Below are 18,040 nucleotides of genomic sequence, written 5' to 3'. Positions count from 1 at the left end.
GCCGTGTAAACATACTGTAAACATTGTGTCAACTTATTTCGCTGATGCTGAAGTGCAGGCACTTGCAGCAAATGTAGCACTGCCAGTTGTCGTTGGAGGTTCTTAGTCCTCCTTTCCGTTCTCTCAATCGCTTTACGTATACGTCGACATTCCATGTCCATTATTGTGAAACTCACGAGACACAACAAAAACACAGCTCCGATCATAGCATCCTCCATCCTCCTGTTGTTAACATTGTTGTTCTTTTTTTTCATTGTTGAAAGCCGCGCACAAATGACATCACTGTCGACCGGCTTACGTCACGTCCTAGTACACACTCTTGGTGCGAATGCAACCCTTTAAATGGTACTAAGAAACAGTTCACGCAAAATCGTCCCAGTACTTTAGTACTGTACATTTAGTTCTGGAACTAAAGTGGTACGAAATGCCCTTTTCTCAACTTCCCAGCATGCATCATGCATGCAGGACAGACAGTTTCCTTTGAACCTAGCGCAATGCTACACCACATGGATTTTTACACATAAATGTGGTTAAATGCTGGAAAAAAAAACACCGAAATGCCCTTACATCTTACATATTTCCTCAAACCAGTTAATGTCCGCCACATTAATGCTGAAAGACTGCAGATGCCATAAATATTTAAATTAAACCTTTCATCTCACAGCGAACACTAATTCATTAGTTTGATATGAATGCGTTGGTATTTTCAAGGTAGTTGCTAATAACAATAGCTTAAAAGTAGGTTACCAAGGAGAAAAACCCAGGAGTGGGTGAGTGTGTCCTTCTGAGAATATATGTGTGTGTATGTATATATATATATTATTTTTATTTTATTTTTTTCCTCTTCTGACACTGATGATAAGTAGAAATTATTAGTATCTTGTTCTCTAGTTCACCAGAACCTTTACCTAATGATTTTTGTTTCCTAACATCATAAAATGTCAAAAAGATTGTGTTATTTCAACCTAATTAATGGTTTTGGGCGGGGGTGACAAATGTGAATGCAAGCCTGCGCATGAGGCATTCTCTATTGCATTAGTTGGGACACCACAGGGGTCAATCCTGGGCCCGATAGATGTCATAAACAAAAGAAATTGCCACTGGATGTTTTTCTCTGCTGTTCTGTGCTATTATTAGCAGAAGGAGCTAAAAGAAAGCTTACTGTGTCACACCAAATCCATGTCTTTGTTGTGTTGAATGCAAAAGGAGATATTTTGAATGGTCAAGCTGCTCTTTTCCATACACCAAAAGTATATAGTTACCATGGACTGTGAAGCACACAAAACAAGCAAAGCTAAGTGCACATGTTTGGAATGACAAAGATGAGAAAGATGAGAAAAATAAAATCATACCTTGTCTGTTTGCTTTTTAGCCACAAACATAAATAAATAATAAATACTTAACATAAAAAATGTAAATATTACCACTATAGTATCCGAAAAATAAGTCATATCTGATTAAACAATAGATTACAATAGGTCAAAAATTCCATTGTTTAGTGAAAAACATACACACATACGTACACATATTGGTAAGTCATATTTTACCATCACAACACGATGTACATTGTGGAAAATATGGTACTCTGTTAATTAACTGCATAAATTTAGTAATGACATGCATATCTATGCATTTTATGAATAATAATAACAATTTATAAACAGTATATGTAAGTTATATTGTAGCTTGAATTCACCATTGACTAAACTCACTTGAATTTGCATGCATTTGTGCATGATTGATAGAAGGATCAGTTTAAATGAAGCTGACAGTCAGAGCCCTGCAGGAGAATGAATCACGCAGCTCAGTCCAGATCTCTGCTGGAGACATCCACACATTTGGACAGAACACACACACATAATATGCACACCTAACATGAGGCCTATGCAGGCAGAATTAGTTTCCCGGAGGAAGTCAGGTAAATTTGTGTTTCACAGACGTATATTGTGATTTTAATCCCATCCGAATCGAACATGCCTGTGTTTTTCTCACACAACTCTGGTTAAAAAACACAGAACAAATTGCCTACTATTTTCTTGAGCCTCCTCTGAGAAATCTAATCCTGTCTGGATAGGAATGTCTTGTAGAATATAATTTTTTTCACAACATTGAATACCGTAACTAAAACTACAATTTTTTGTTGTGGTGCCTTGTGCACCTTCATTATGGATTAAGGTGTTTTTGCCAACTTGCAGTATAAGAAAATAAATAAATAAATAAGTAACTGTTGGTGGTTCAAATACTGCTGGCATCCTACCTGATGTAGAAAGAAAATACATTTATTTTAATTTATGTGCCTAAAAATGCACGCACACACACCTCCTGCATATTTCATTTCTAAGGTTAAAATACAATAAAAGCAAGGCCACAACTTTGCCTGTGCATTTGAGTAAAAACTACTGCTAGAGTAAATGCATGATATTTAGTTTATTTACTCTATTTTTCTTCTTCCTCATTATCAACCTCCTATCCATTTACTGTTCTTACTGTTCCATCCATACAGAGCAGTGCACGTATCAATATCTCAGAAGGCTCATGCCCAGAGAGAATCATCACCATCACGGGTGCCACAGAGTGTGTGTTTAGAGCCTTCACTATGATCACAATCAAACTGGAGGAGGTAAGTACAGGAAAACCATTCTTGCATATACAAGCACACAGAGCAATTAGCATAAAATCTAACAAAAACATGCATGTTATTGTGCCAACATTAGAGAAAGACTCCCATAAAAAATAGTCAACTTGACCTTAATCGTTAAGACACATTCCTAGTCTCATTGTGCTTTTTTCTTTGCTTTTTTTCCAGTAATGGAAAATGGATAAAAAAAGTGCTGATACCAATGAATAATAACTTAATGCTGTGTTAAATCTACTTAAATCTATCACATCGTCAATAGTCTGTGGAATTAACTGATGTCTGCTGAAAACGATTACCGGTCAGTTTGGAGTGATAAAGCTGTCAGGTTGAATGCTTCTTAAAGAAACAGTTCACCAAAAAATTAAAATTTGCTGCAAATTTACTCACTCTCAGGCCATCCAAGATGTAAATGGGTTTATTTCTTCATCAGATTTGGAGAAATCTATCATTACATCACTTGTTCACCAATGGATGCTCTGCAGTGAATGGGTCCCGTCAGAATGAGAGTCCAAACAGCTGATAAAAACATCACAATAATCCACATGACCTCAGTTCTTTATTACAAAAACTGCTTGTTACAGACTGCATTTTTTGTAATAAAGAACTGAGGTCATGTGGATTATTGTGATGTTTTTATCAGCTGTTTGGACTCTCACTCTGACGGCACCCATTCGCTGCAGATAAACCATTGGTGAACGCGTGATGTAATGCTACATTTCTCCAAATCTGTTCTGATGAACAAACACTCATCTACATCTTGGATGGCCTGAGTGTGAGAAAAATGCAGCAAATTTTCACTTTTGGGTAAACTATTCTTTCAATTTCAGCAATGTTCATGAAGCAAAATGGACATGTCCTTATTTAAAACAAGTTCATAGTCTTATTGTGCCTTTTTTAATAACAGAGGAAAAAAAGAACACAAAATTTGCTGATACCAATGAATACTTAATGCTATTTAAAACCTCATCAACAGTCTGCAAGTAACTTCTGCTGAAATTGAATGGTTTCCAGATGATTTGCAGCGATAAAGCTGTCAGGATGAACGCATAAACGCCCTTTAACTCTGCGTGTTCAGAATTTCAGCAGTTCCGAGACATGGGTTGTACGAACAGCTGGTTAAAAGAGTCGTGGGTAGTTTTCTTATATCGTTAGTCCCATAGCAGTGGGGTGCCTATCTGTTATAGGATAACTTCAGAAATATAATTTGAGCCCCAACACGTCACATTCCCTTGGTGATGCCAGTGAACAATTGCTGAAAAGAGACATACAGCTCTTGGAAAAAAAAATGTGCTCGACTTCCCAGATCACAATGGGACTTTTGATGCTGATGTGTGTCATGTATGTAATTTCATGTCGTGCATTAACTCAACCAATGGCATGAGTCTGAGGTCAGGATCTGTATTTCCAAGCAATAGCGCTATTTAGTTTAGTAAATTGGGTGGAAATTCTAAAATAATAAAAGTCTATAAACAGCCAAATGCAAACCTCAGTTGTTTATAGAAACATACATACATATGCATCACACACCCGTATTTGTATTTAATGGCATCAGTAGAGTTATGTAACTGCCAGTCAATGAGGTGTGCCTGTCCGCCTGCAGCATGTCAGCTCTACCCCCAGCAAGTAATAATGAATCTTCTCACTCCTGCTAAACCCATTATGTATTTGATATCCTTTCATAGCACGCAGGGTGACATTCATTAAACATCTGTTAGGAATCTCCCTGTCCTCGACACAAGCCCGTTTCTGTACCCATAACGGAAGAGTCACCATAGAAAGCATATGATGAGCATTACTGGATGAATTTTACAAGGAGCTCTATTGAGGTTTGGCCCGGCTTTGATGCAGAATGTTTTCGCTGCTCTTTCAGTCAGCTGAGAATGTGGAGGACATCTAAAAGCCATGTTTCTGAGTTTTGGATGATATATGACAGAAAAGAAAAATAATTTTGGTGCTTAGGGAGAAGACTGTGAACATCTAGACTAGAAATTAGTCTTTTTTTAAGCTAAAAATCCACAAGAGATGTCATGAGACACTAAGATACTAGGTCTCATTCACTAACAATTGCACATGGTTTTATGTGCAAACATTTTGGCAAACAATGTAAAAGTGAATATTAATATTACATTATTATTATTATAAGATTTATAAATATAAAAATTATATATATATATTATAATATGAGATTTTATGCAATTTTTGTAATTTTATTATTTAGTTTATACATTTTTACATGTATAGGTAGTCATTAAAACCCTGTTTAAAATATAAAGTAATCATGACAAAACTGAATGCATTCACACCAGAAATCTGCCATGATTGAATTATCTTAATTAAAAAAATTATAAAATTCCAATAGGTACATTTCACAATTACAAAGAAATGACAAGTAACACAAATGAAATTTAAGCAGACAAGTACTTTCTTGTAAATCTTAAACCAATAAAAATATGTATTCTAATATATTATTTACATTAGGATATATATATATATATATATATATATATATATATATATATATATATATATATATATATATTCTACTGTATTATTTACAACTTCAAAAAATCATTTTACAGTGTATAATAATAATAATAATAGTTATATTTTATCATCAACATTTTAATGCTTGAGATCCATATCCACATAAAATAGACAAAATGAGGGTAATTTATTTGTACTTTTTTGTATCTTTTATAAAAGGTTATATTGTTGCTGTAGATTTGTGATACTAGAACAACAGAAGGCACTTGAATGGCACTAAACATTTCTTACTTTGCATCAGAAATTGTTTGACTTCACCTGCATGCTGTCAACCCTGAGTTGTTGTTGCATATGCTTCAGATCGAAGCTTTACACAGCTCCTTAGTTGCATCAGATCAAGAGCCCTTACAAATCATCATCAGTTCTGAGCCAGGACCCCCTTACTCAATAGCTAATGTGCAAATAAGACAGAGTCAATCTGCTGAGAGTAATATCTAATCTGATATTTTATTATCCAGAAGGGTTGTTAAATGAGACGAGAGGGATGAGGGGTAAAGGCTTTGTGTGAGTCAGGGGAGTGGACATCCTTTAGTCACCGTTATTAAGACTGAGGCATATTAATATCACTCCTAATTCCACCGAGAAAAGACTACAGAGGGCCACAAAGAGGCACTGGGAAGAGAAAGAAATAAAGAATATAATTTCAGTCAGACATTTGGATATTTCTTTCCACAGCATCGGCAAGAAAAGATGCACGGTTTTCTTTTTTTCCACCTCCCCTTCATTCTCTGGAGGTTTCTGGGCGAGACGTTGAAAGAACACAACAACAGCATCTCCAACCCCCTAGCGCTGATGGAAACACTAAACAGAGAAGAAAAAGACTCACTAGCTCTACTTTCTGAGACGCCACTCAAGGCGTATTCATTCGGCTCACGTAGGTGAGGTCTAGGTTGATGGGCAGAGAGGCAGCACACGCTATTTACATTTCAAACCCGGCAAGATTCCTGCTTCCCCCTTAATTGATTGCAGCAGTGGTGGGCTACGATCCGGGCAGATATTTATTACCTGGTTTAATTAAAGAGAAAGCCTCTGAATCTGCACTGGGTGAATAATGGACACTGAAGCTGATTTCTTGTAGTGGCAGGAATATGAGAGTGGAACGTTATTTGTCCTCCTCTACTTAGGTGCTTACCATAAAACTAATGATTTTGTGACCACAAGAACACCAAAAATTCAGCATAAAAGAGGTTTATACAACTTGTCTTATTCAGGAAGTTTCTGAAAAGCCAATATGCACTTTTTTATTAGGGTTTTGTTTTCGCACCTTGGGAATGCATGTCACATTTTGATAGAGACAAGTGCGGATGACAGGTGGGTAAATATTGTTTAATTTGGTCATAAAAATCAATGGGTGTCTTCAACAGCGGTGCAACCGTGTTCAGTCAGCTATAACCTTTTGTTAGCGGGGCACATCGATCTGCAAACTCTGAATAGGGAAATCGATTAAAATGGCTTTGGTAAAGAACATTTCATCAGATTGCAATCAAAAGCAACAAAGGGTCACTGGTACACAATGGCATTTTCAAACCTTGGAACAAAGAATGTAGGTTCCTTCTGAATTATGAGGAGAATCACCAGATTAATTCATGGCATGTCTCAAATCTGCTTGAACAATGCTGTTCCTTGTTTACAACCAAGTCTCTTGTCTCTTACATGAATCAGGTAACAAATAACCGGTTTGGAAACTGTGTTTGGAAAGGCCAGAGCTACACCTTGTTTTGATCCCATCTAGAAAATCCAGGTTAAACTGGTAAAAATAGTCTTGGAAGCACAAGGATATCATAGGGCCAGTTCCCCCAGGAGTAACCTAGGGTTTGGTCACTTGCTCAAGGGCACAATGGAGAAAGCTCTGGGATATCCGCTTGCAGGTTCAGTCCTGAAACTTTCTAGTTACCAGACCAGATCTTTAACCATGGTTCCAAACCACTCTGAATCAAAGTCCCTACTCTTTTGAATGATGCCATAAAAGCCTCAGCACAGCTTTCAGTTAACACGTCATCCATTCTATGTTTGGCCCTCAAGGACTTGGCTGCTCTTGTGGCGAACGGCACAGTCACCAGTAAGCCTCCGGTCACACTGCGGCTGGTCATCCCGGCCAGCCAGTGCGGTTCCCTCATAGGCAAGGGCGGCTCCAAAATCAAAGAGATCAGAGAGGTGAGTGCTTTTCCGTATCCCTATCTTTCTTTCCTCCTCCCTAGGATGTCCATGTTAGTACTGTTTGCTCTGTTGCATATTTCATGGGTTTAGATGCCAGTAAAACCCCATTTATTTTACATTTATGGTCTCTGGGCTGTCAAGATGGTATGAGGTAATGGTGAATGCTCTGTCATGCTAAATTTGGAGTGTTCTGTAATGCAGTTGCAGGGAGTGTGGGGAAGGTTGTTGGAGTTGGGGGAATATCAAGTGTGTTAAGCTAATCAAAGCAAGAAAGAAAGTTTTGAAATGGGTATGTTTGGTGGGTTGTTGGAGACTTTCAAGATAGCAGCCCCAAGTAAACACAGTGCATCTCAGTGATTTAGCCCTACCCTCTGCATCAATGGGCTTGGTTAAACAACTCCTCGATTCATGTTTATTTTCCACCGTGGTTTTAATTATAAATGTACATGTATTTGGTGGTTTTACCCTAGCAATTCTTTAGAGGGAAATTGCTAGAAGTTATTTAAATTTGATAAACTTCAAAGAGAAAGATCTAATTGCAGTAAAGTTGGGGTTTGGCATAGTCCTCATTATTATTATTTTTTTTTTTTAGATTTATTTTTGGCGTTTTATGCCTTTTATTTAGATAGGACAGTAGGTCGACAGGAAACGAAGCAGCTGAAAGAGAGGGGGGTGGGATCGGGGAAGGTCCACGAGCCGGGACTCAAACTCGGGATGCCCAAAGCGCAATGGCGCTACATGTCGGTACACTGCCCATGGGGCCATCGGTGCCGACAGGTTAGTCCTCATTATTATCCATTTCCTATGTCAGGGGCTGGACTCTGAACCGGTTTAAGGAACGAAAACCAGAAACAAACTAAATTTTGACAGGAACAGAACCAGAAACTGAAACGAAATCAAATTTTATAGTTCCGAACAGAATCAAAAATTTGAATTGGACATTAACCGGTTAATAACGTTATATTATCATTCCATTTAATATTTGAAATTTGCTGTAAACCAATCACGAATTCCAGTAGTACGGCCTATGCAAATGTGACACTGAAGCCAAGGAGTGAAAAGGTAATCCGCAATGGCAATGCACCGCCCTTAGAGTTTATCTGAGGATAGTGTAAGATGAACAGATCACACGCACCTGAATGGAGAAAACAGAAAAACTATAGGCTTACATAAAAAGGAATATAGGCATATACACACACAAAAAAAGTGCTTCTGTATAACCATATGACCATCACGCCTTATGACCATCATATGACCATCACGCCGACGTCTTACGCGATATACGTGCTTTTTTTTAGTAGCCTACATTTGGCCAAAATGAAAGAAACGTTAAAATATCGATTCTGCTCGGAGTGAACCGATTGGAATTTTTTTTTTTTTTTTTTTTTTTTTCAAGCCCTTGTCAGGGGTGTACAGTCCTGCTCTTGGAGGATCAACAGCTTATTGCACTCTAGCCCTAAATAAAGACACCTCAACCTAAACATGCTATTTCAAGGTCTCACCTGTCAGACAGGTGTGTGGGAGCTAAACTCTGCATGAATCTGACAGACCTGACCTAGGTAAAACAATGTACTAATGATCTGTTCTTCCTTCGTGGGGCAGAAAACAGGGGCTCAGGTACAGGTGGCAGGAGATCTGCTCCCTAACTCCACAGAGAGAGGCGTGACGATATCTGGCAGTCAGGATGCTATCATCCAGTGTGTCAAGCTCATCTGCACTGTAATACTGGAGGTAATTCGACTCTGAGCAAATCCATTTGGCTTCATTAACACAAGATGTTTTGATTTTATGCATGCATTGTCCTTGAAAAACTGTTATTGACGACTATTGTGTGATATTCCTAATCTGTAAGACTTTAGATGCTTCTGTGCTTCAAAGACTGCATACTGGTTTTCAGTTTTAGCTTTAGTGGCGTTGATAAATAGATATGATACATTTCTGGAGCCTAAACAGATATTTTTATTGCTTTTTGCATCTGTCAAATACTTTTTCCAAAGATACTTGATCTAACTAACTGCATGTTAAAAATCATTACAGTAATGATTAGTGAATGCGGTCTCTCAGCTCTCCCACAGCGTGAAATGCATTTGCTCTCAAATGGTATTCTTTGCACATAAATGGTTGAGAAAAAAGAATTTACACTTTTTATTCAGTGGGATTGTACTGAATGCGTACTGCTCATTCTGTTTAATATTTAAAGGACCAGATGAGGGGCAGATTGTTGACTGCTGCCTGTTTTAGGAATCCTCTGGCTGTCTGCCTGCTCCAGGATGCAAATTATGCAAAGTCACCCAATGAATATTTAAAAAGATTCTTTTTGTTTGGTTGAGAAATTGTGGGGGATGCGCTTCACTGGGTTTTCATCACTTTGGTCTTATTCTGACCTCTTAATCGAATTACTGCATATGAGCAGGTAAGGTTAGTTACCCGTGTACTTGTGTTTTATTTCCTAAAATATATCCTTCAGGCCCAGATGACAGCTTGTCTAGGGCTAATAGGCCAAGAGTGATTTCACATTCATTTTGTAAATGTATTTTATTCCTTTTTGATATTAAAATGTAAGTTTGAACAACAGACTTGTAGAGTTGCAATGATGCTACTCAAAGAAAACATGCTCAGGGCACATTTTCTGCATTGCAAGTTTTCCATCTGAGGATATCATGAGCAAGCATTAATAGCATTCTGAAATTATTTGGCCAAATGACTTTCTGTAAGAGGATAATGGTATGCTTTTAAGTGATCCAATGAAGAGCCAATCGATAAATGTTGCATTTGTGCACCATGTCAGCATTTCTAGTCATTAAGATAATATGACCAAATGACTTTGCAAATGCCTTAGGTAAGAGAAACCTTGATTTGTTCTAGACCTTTTAGCGCCATTGCCGAATGAACTGAGAATGGTAGTCAAAGTTTAATACTGAGGGTGAATCATTAAAAAGTCCTGAGTTAAAATTCATAATTGTTGTATTTTATGTTTGTAGTCTCCTCCAAAGGGTGCTACAATTCCATACCGCCCCTCTCCAGCTCCAGGCACGGTGCTTCTTGCTGGAAATCAGGTAAAAATGCACATCAAAATGGCAAAACATGCGTGTTTTTTTTTTTAACAAAGCGTCCCATTTTTGTTACAAAAATTCACAACTGTCTCCTTACATTACTCCAGTTCTTAACAGATAATACTGACTAATAATTTGAGCTGTCGGATTGGATTTTGCAGACATTATTTGTCTTTGTGTCGTCACATCCATAAACTTTTGTAACATTATTTATTTTAAAACAATTAATTTCAATGAGATTTATAAATTTTTTTTTGGAAAAAAAAAATGCAAAGGGAGTAATAATATTACGGAGCCCCGCACATGACATGCACGAAAAAATAAATAAACTGTGCGCACTATTTACTAATTTGTTCCCTCGATGTACTAAAACATGCACATGATTACTATTCCATTCCCTCGATTTGCTAAATCGTGCACACAATTTAGTAATTCGTTCTCTCGATTTATAAATCGTGTGCATGATTTAGCAAATCGAGGGAATGAAATAGTAAATCATGCATACGATTTAGCATACAATTTTTTCCTGCATGCCATGTGCGGGGCTCCGTATAATATACCTCTGCAAGTAACTTGAAGTTTTAAGCTTCATTCACCATTATTAAGTGTTAAAGGAGTAGTTCACTCAAAAAATAACACTTTTTTTCTCCATAATGTACTTACCATAACCCCCTCATTTAGTTTTAAACCTGTATGAATTTTTCCTTCTGTGGACATGTTGCATATCCTGGCCACTCTTTTTAAAATAATTAATGTGAATGAGCTGTCAAGCAACAAAATAACAAAACAATCACAAAAGTGGTCCACAAATCATCTATTATATTCCAAGTCAAATAATGACAGAATTAAATTTTTGGGCGAGATATTCCTTTAAGGCCTTGTTCACACTGCACACAAATCTGATTAGTTTTTCAGAGCCAGTGCTTAAATCAAAAAATAAATTTATAAAGCAATTAATCATAAATTAAATTCATCATACAGTAAAATCAACATCTGTTACAGCTACATCAATTGTGATCAGACGACACATGCCAAGAGAGTTGTTTCTTTTAGTGTTTCTGTAGCTCAAGTGGTAGAGCATTGCGTTAACAAGCGCAAGGTTGGGGGTTCGATCCCCGGAAACACATGATAGGTAAAAATTGATAGTCTGAATGCACTGTAAGTCGCTTTGGATAAAAGCGTATTCAAAATAAAAAAATATCATATATTTGAACATAAATTTTTACAGCTGAAATTAGCAAGTTGTCATTGTGAATGTACATTATAGGCTTCTCACCATGGTGCTAAACTTGCAGTGATTACAGTATTTAACTGTATGAATGTATGTATTTTAAAGTATGAATATAGTTCAGTTTGTTTTGTTTTTTGTGCCCAGATCAGTCTAGGAATAGTGTTTGTATACACCAAAAAAATAATAAAATAAATAAATAAATAAATAAATAATAAAATGCCTGTGTGAACAAGGTTTAATTGTCTCAAAAATAACCCTTATAATTAGTGCTGGGATCAAGCAGATCCAATTAACATCTCCAAAAACACAAAACCCACCTGTAAATATGCTGTGTGCACTGAAAATACTAAATATTCAGTTGACTTAATATAGTAGAGTTTCATAAAGCACCACACAGCTGACAGCATGCTGCCTCTATTTCCTTTAACAAAACGCGTCTGTCCATCAATGAAGGGTATTTGTAGGGACAGTCTATGTTTAAGAAATATTTCTTAAGCCTGTTTGTTGTGTGTTCATTAACTCTATAGTCATTTAAACGAAGTATTGCAAACATGTATAAATACATCTAAGATGTAGCTCCATTTATTAGGTTACACTGTTATAAATCTGTAATGCAGCCAATATCATATTGTGAGAAATTCTTACAGCCTCAATAGACCTTATTCAGTGTTAATGGCATGTTTAATTTGACGCAAATGAAAATGAGACTCTGGAATGGAAGTAAATTGAGTATATTCAAAACCTAAAACACAAATTTGTGTGTAAAATTTGTGTTGGTAAGTCTCAGTTTTGTCAGAAGATGTATTTTCAGTGCTTTGACTAAATTTGTTCGTAAAACCATTCTTACTTAAGTTGTTGGATTTAAGGGTCTTTGAACAAACTGTGCTTCCATTCTTCACAGCCTTGTTTTCGTCCCCATCAAACGAAGTATGCTATCTACCCTGACTAAGGTCTATTGTTTCACTCTTTAATCTATCGTTTGCTCCATTATTCACTTCACATAATTCTCTAACACGTCTCCAGAAGAAAGTAGAGAGGCCGTTATGTTTATTCATGTTGACACGGCTATTCATTATCAACACGCCTATGCATGAATAATAGCAGCATTAAAATCAATCAAGCTCATGAATATTCCACACCATTAAAAGTGTTGTGAAGTCATTCACCAATCGTGTAATTAATCGGACTGGCAGAAACTTTGACGTGCGCACTTATGATACATCATCTGTTTGATATATTTACCTGTCTGTCATGATGAGTAAGATTAATGTATAATAATGAAATTAATCTTAATTGCTTCATCTTTTTTCTTCATTAACACTTTTCTGTTTGTATTCAAATCACACCTAATTGTAATGACAGCAGTAACAGCAAAATTTACGCTAATGTACATGCGGAATATGCATATTCGTAAGACTAATGACATGCAAATGAAGCCTTGGTTTGTGTCTCTGTCCCCTATTTGCCTTTTTAAGGTTTTCGAAACATCAGAGTTTGCGTCTCACCCGCTTTTCTCAATGACTCAGGGAGGGCTGGATCTGCAGCAAGTGAGTATCATGTATCCATGATGGATAACATAGGGAGCCATGCTTCCCACTATTTATTTATTTGCCTCTTTCACCCCTGCATGGAGATGGGAATTCTGTCCCCCTCTGTCATTCCTCTTGCCGCATGTTGCAGCCAGTGTCCTCCCCACTTGAGCAAGGGAGCGAGACTATACAGCAATTAATGTTTTTAGACATGAGATTATTTTTCCACTGGACGTTTCATTCAGGCATGGCTTTACCCTCGACCCACTGCAATTGTATTGATTTTTGCTGAGAACTGAGTTTTGACTTGATTTTATAATATTTGTGTAAACTTCACAGGTATTAAATATAGGGTGTCCCCCAAGGCTGTGGCTGCGGTCCTATTATATTTACAAACTTAATTATTTGGTAATAAAGAAATGTTTAACCCAAAACACTTACTTTTCTACATTTTCATGTAGCTCTTATACATACAATTATGAGCTCAACAAAATATATATAAATAAATAAATAAATTGCACCATGTTACTAAATTTATGCATCCATATTTTGTGTGAGGAACTTACCAAAATTTAAGTTGATTTTTCATCTTACTCTCCAAGTTTGCAAACAACTTCGCTTTGATGTGTATAATTTACAAGGTGGGAAACACACACACACACACACACACCACACACACACACACACATATATATATATATATATATATATATATATAAATAATTTATATATTTATTTATTTACAGTATGAGGTGCTTATCACTGACGTTTCTGTGAGAAACATTTATTCTGGATGTTACAAGATACTCTGCTGCTGTGGGAAGTTCATTTGAGGATATTATGATGGTGTGAAAGACTGATAATCTCTTGACTTAATGTTTAGGTCTTCTGGGCAGACTGTTATCAGTGTATATGTGCAAGTTTTACTATGAAGATTAACACGAACAGTTGATAGCATCACCCATTCCCCATTCCCAAGTCAGCAGTTAAATACAGTGGTGAAAGAATGTTTATCATGGCCTGGAGACACACAATATCAAGGCCAAGTCTGTTAAGTTTGTATTAAAGGAATATTTCCTCAAAAATTAACATTTACTGACCCTTATGTAATTGCAAATCTGTATGATTTTCGTTCTTCTGTGAAACCCAGAACAGATGTTTAACAGAATGTCTAAGTTGGTTTTATACACATAAGTGTAAATCTGTGCTCAAAAGTTTTTTGTTTATGAGACGTGAGAACCAGTGCCATTTGTTGTCACTTTTTGCTGGCATGATGCATATAATATGCCAGGTTTGAAAACGCAGATGGGATTGAGAGCTATGTTGGAAATACAAAATAGTTTTATGACTTTAGAAGTTTTATGGACAAAATTTATGGCCCTTTTTTTTTTTTTTTGGAGATTGACATTCCCTTATCACTGCCTGCTCTCATTGTATGGAAAGCAACCACATAAATATTACTGAAATCTGTGTTTTGAGAGTGAATTAATGATGACAGAATTTTCATTTTTGGGTGAACCGTTCCTTTAAGTGTCAGCCTTCTCTGACTAATGCTGATGTGAAGGCTAAAAAGGGGAACCATGTGACCTTCCAATACACACACTCTACCTCCAGAGCAGTAAGGACGAGGTGTCAGGCCTGAGCACTGACATTCTCTTAAACGAGCAGAGATAAATGCTGTCTGCCAGGAGACAGGGGACTGACAACATCACCACGACTCTTGCTAATGAAGGCACCATGTATGTGTGTGTGTGTGCATAAGGATTAGGCAGCGTTAAGTGGCTCAGCCAGGCGATTAATGCTTTTATACATTATTTACAAGCCTTTTGAGCTCGGAGGACAGGAAGGAAAGAAATAATAAGGAAATGACTAAAATTATGAAAGCGCCGCCTCCTTTTCACTACTCTAAGTCCTTTCCCGGTAGGCACATGTATATTGCCAAGCTTTGGAAATCAAGTAATAGTTCACCCAAATGAAATTCCAGTTCATTTCCATTTTGCTACTGACCTTTTTGAAAGCTATCAGACTCCAGAAAGAAATTGCCATTAAAGAGGTCTATATGATTTTTGCGCTATATTCCAAAGATTCTAACGTCAGAAATAGACCAAAATTTAAATCATCAATATTCATTTACTTAAAATCGCGATGTAATGAGAAGTGTCATGTCTTTTGTATTCTGATGTTCATCCAAGTGAAATGAATTATCAGACAAGAAATAAATGTAGTGCACAGAACTCATTCTTTGCATCGGTTCTTTACTAAATGTTGAGATGCAAAAGTGGATGCAGATGAACGTGCCCTTGCATGTGCAGGTTAAAGTGGACTAAATGATTGGAAAGGTCCTGCATACGTCACCAGAGAAGTCATTTTGATTTAAACATTACAAGGTCAAAATAAAATAAAATGTACAGATCCTACTGTGAGCATGCATTTAGAAAATAGATATAGGAAATTTTCATTTTATGCCAACTTTAATCTTCTCCTCGGCTCTCAATTCTCATTTGCATTCAAATGACACATCCAGATGCGTTATAGAGCACGCATAGAGCACGTCTTAGTTGGCGATTTTGTCCTTTTTTGAGCTTGACCTTCTAGTTTGCAAACCCCTTTTTTGTGTTCCATGGAAGCAAGTAAGGCATATAAACAATAAAGATAGCAAAACAAAATTGGAGGCTATCAGAGACATTGAAGGGTAAGGGGTGCCGGTCACGTAGCAAATTCTGAGCTCACCTCCAGAGAGAAGCTAAATCCGTCCTGACAAAGAAGGGTCATGTTTTCCCCCCAAACAATGTTTGCTTTGAGAGCTGTGACCAATCATTTTCATTAACTTGGCTACCAGAGACACAAACTACGGTTGCTCCTCAACATAGACTTCCATTTCTGCATCACTGATCTTTTTTATTTTATTTTCCATTTTATCCTCCCTCAGTTTCTCTCTCTCCATCTCTCTTCCACGTGTTTAAACTTTTAAACAGGCTTATGCAAGAGAACCTCTGGGAACAGCACACAGCGTTCTCTGTAGCTTTTGTGTCTGGCTATTTGGCTTCTCATTCTCTTTGATGCAAAAGCCTTGATTCAGAGATCTTCTGGTTTCACATCTGTCCCCTTTAGAAAGTTTTGGAATTATAAAGGTGGGAGGGTGGTCTAGAGGGATCAGAGACCCCCTAGTTCTGGCCTAACCAGTTGACAAGTGCCCAAACACCTTCTAAAATCAGTCAACAGACCAGAGAAGACCATCAAACAACTCCAGGCTTAGATGTTTATATGTTGTATAGATATATTCCAGTAATTACATATCAACTCATATTCATAATTTAGTAACTCTTCCCACTTCAATGAACAACTGTGAACTAAACTGATAGTTTTTACATGTTATGTGGTTAGCCAATAACATATTGAAGTAAATGTCATCATAAAATGGCATGTGTAATCCCATTTATTTTTGTGAGAAAAGAAATGTTGGGTGAAATGTTCATTGTAGAAAATTCTGGTTTTGCGTCGACTTCAAAAGGCACAGAAGTACAAATTGCTTCAATGTTTAGGGTGTGTTAAAGTTATCTGTGTGTTCGACATTTCATTCAGTAACATTAGACCGTTTTGATTTATATCCTTTTAAATATTTGGTGATCACTATTATCACTTGTTCCCGCTTCTTCACTTGTTTTTGGATGCAGAGATTCTGTAGAAGATGCATAACACTCCTCACTATTTCTTTTCCAGGCCTATACTGTACAAAACCAATATGGCATTCCACACTCAGAGGTAAGAAGCTTTAGAGAGAACTTCTGAAAACCACCTTCACACTGCGTAGCTTCCATTAGTACAGTGTTCTTTTTTGTGAAGTAAATGAGTTGTTTTACACTTGTGAATAAATTACATGGTTCAATTCTCAGCTTTTTTCTTTCTCTTTCATCTCAAAACCTTTCATCCAAATTTTTTCTTTTTCTTTCTCTTTCATCTCAGTTGGCCAAGTTGCACCAGTTGTCCATGCAGCAGGGTCTTGCCCCCATAGCTCAACCCACAGCCACCCAAGTTCTCTCTGGTATGTTTTGCCAAACCAAGTTTCTTTGAAGAGAAAGATAATGGTTGGGATCACACAAATAATGGGTTAGACCAGGGATCTCCAACCCTGCTCCTGGAGAGCTACCATCCTGCAGACTTCAGTTCCAACCCTGCTCCAACACACCTGTCTGTAATTATCAAGTAGCCCTGAACACCTTGATTAGCTGCTTCAGGTGTGTTTGATTGGGGTTGGAGCTGAAATCTGCAGGACAGTAGCTCTCCAGGAGCAGGGTTGGAGACCCCTGGGTTAGACAGTGTCTTAGACTGTAATCAACTTGTTGCCACCTTGGTCACACAAACAGGATTCCCCTTTTTAATGGTTCATAGGAATTAGTAAAATGGTGTAGAGGTGATCCGACTATGTTTTCAATGGCCAGGAACAGTGTGAATGCAAATAGTAGGTTCTTTTTCCACTCGGTTATGTTTTAGTCTATTCCTAATAGGTCTAAACTTCTTATAGAGAGAACTCAAAAGTGCGAAAACACCTAATATTTACCCAGATGCACAAGTCTGCTTTAGCAGCGCTAAATCTTTGTGTACAGTGAGAGTGGATGTGACACAATTCCACCGGAGAACTCAAGCTTAAGTACATGGATTCAAACAGACCTCCCAAAGACCCAGAGGCCACCCTCGTTCAAGGTAATACACCTGAGCTCCATGGAGCATACGGCACATGCAGATTACAGCTGCAGAAATGGAGCCGAGCTTTACAAGGCTCCACAGTCAGCTCCTGGGGCTTCTCAGAGCCATGACAAATGTCCAGCTAAAGAAAAAGGAGGGACTCTCTCCTTTTCTTGCTCCCTTGCTTTTTTTTCCTTGCACAGAA

General features: G+C 37.3%; 1 protein-coding gene across 4 annotated transcripts in view; it reads left to right on the top strand.

Annotated features, from left to right (window-relative positions):
• The window catches only part of LOC109057477 (poly(rC)-binding protein 4-like), an 80,434-nt gene that overhangs the window by 53,290 nt on the left and 9,104 nt on the right, over nucleotides 1-18,040 (top strand). For 3 of the 4 annotated variants that reach the window (XM_042712136.1, XM_042712134.1, XM_042712137.1), the window contains exons 5-11: nucleotides 2,504-2,620; nucleotides 7,205-7,336; nucleotides 8,942-9,070; nucleotides 10,321-10,395; nucleotides 13,099-13,170; nucleotides 16,873-16,914; nucleotides 17,116-17,194. In XM_042712136.1, the coding sequence (XP_042568070.1) occupies nucleotides 2,504-2,620; nucleotides 7,205-7,336; nucleotides 8,942-9,070; nucleotides 10,321-10,395; nucleotides 13,099-13,170; nucleotides 16,873-16,914; nucleotides 17,116-17,194 (646 nt within the window). The remainder of the gene's footprint in view (nucleotides 1-2,503; nucleotides 2,621-7,204; nucleotides 7,337-8,941; nucleotides 9,071-10,320; nucleotides 10,396-13,098; nucleotides 13,171-16,872; nucleotides 16,915-17,115; nucleotides 17,195-18,040) is intronic. The other variant, XM_042712135.1, reaches the window with a different exon arrangement.

This window comes from Cyprinus carpio, chromosome A22, assembly GCF_018340385.1.
Source record: "Cyprinus carpio isolate SPL01 chromosome A22, ASM1834038v1, whole genome shotgun sequence".
In the NCBI taxonomy this organism is placed as follows: domain Eukaryota; kingdom Metazoa; phylum Chordata; class Actinopteri; order Cypriniformes; family Cyprinidae; genus Cyprinus; species Cyprinus carpio.
The sequence above is the reverse complement of the archived record's forward strand: the minus strand, read 5'-3'. Positions and strand labels throughout refer to the sequence as shown.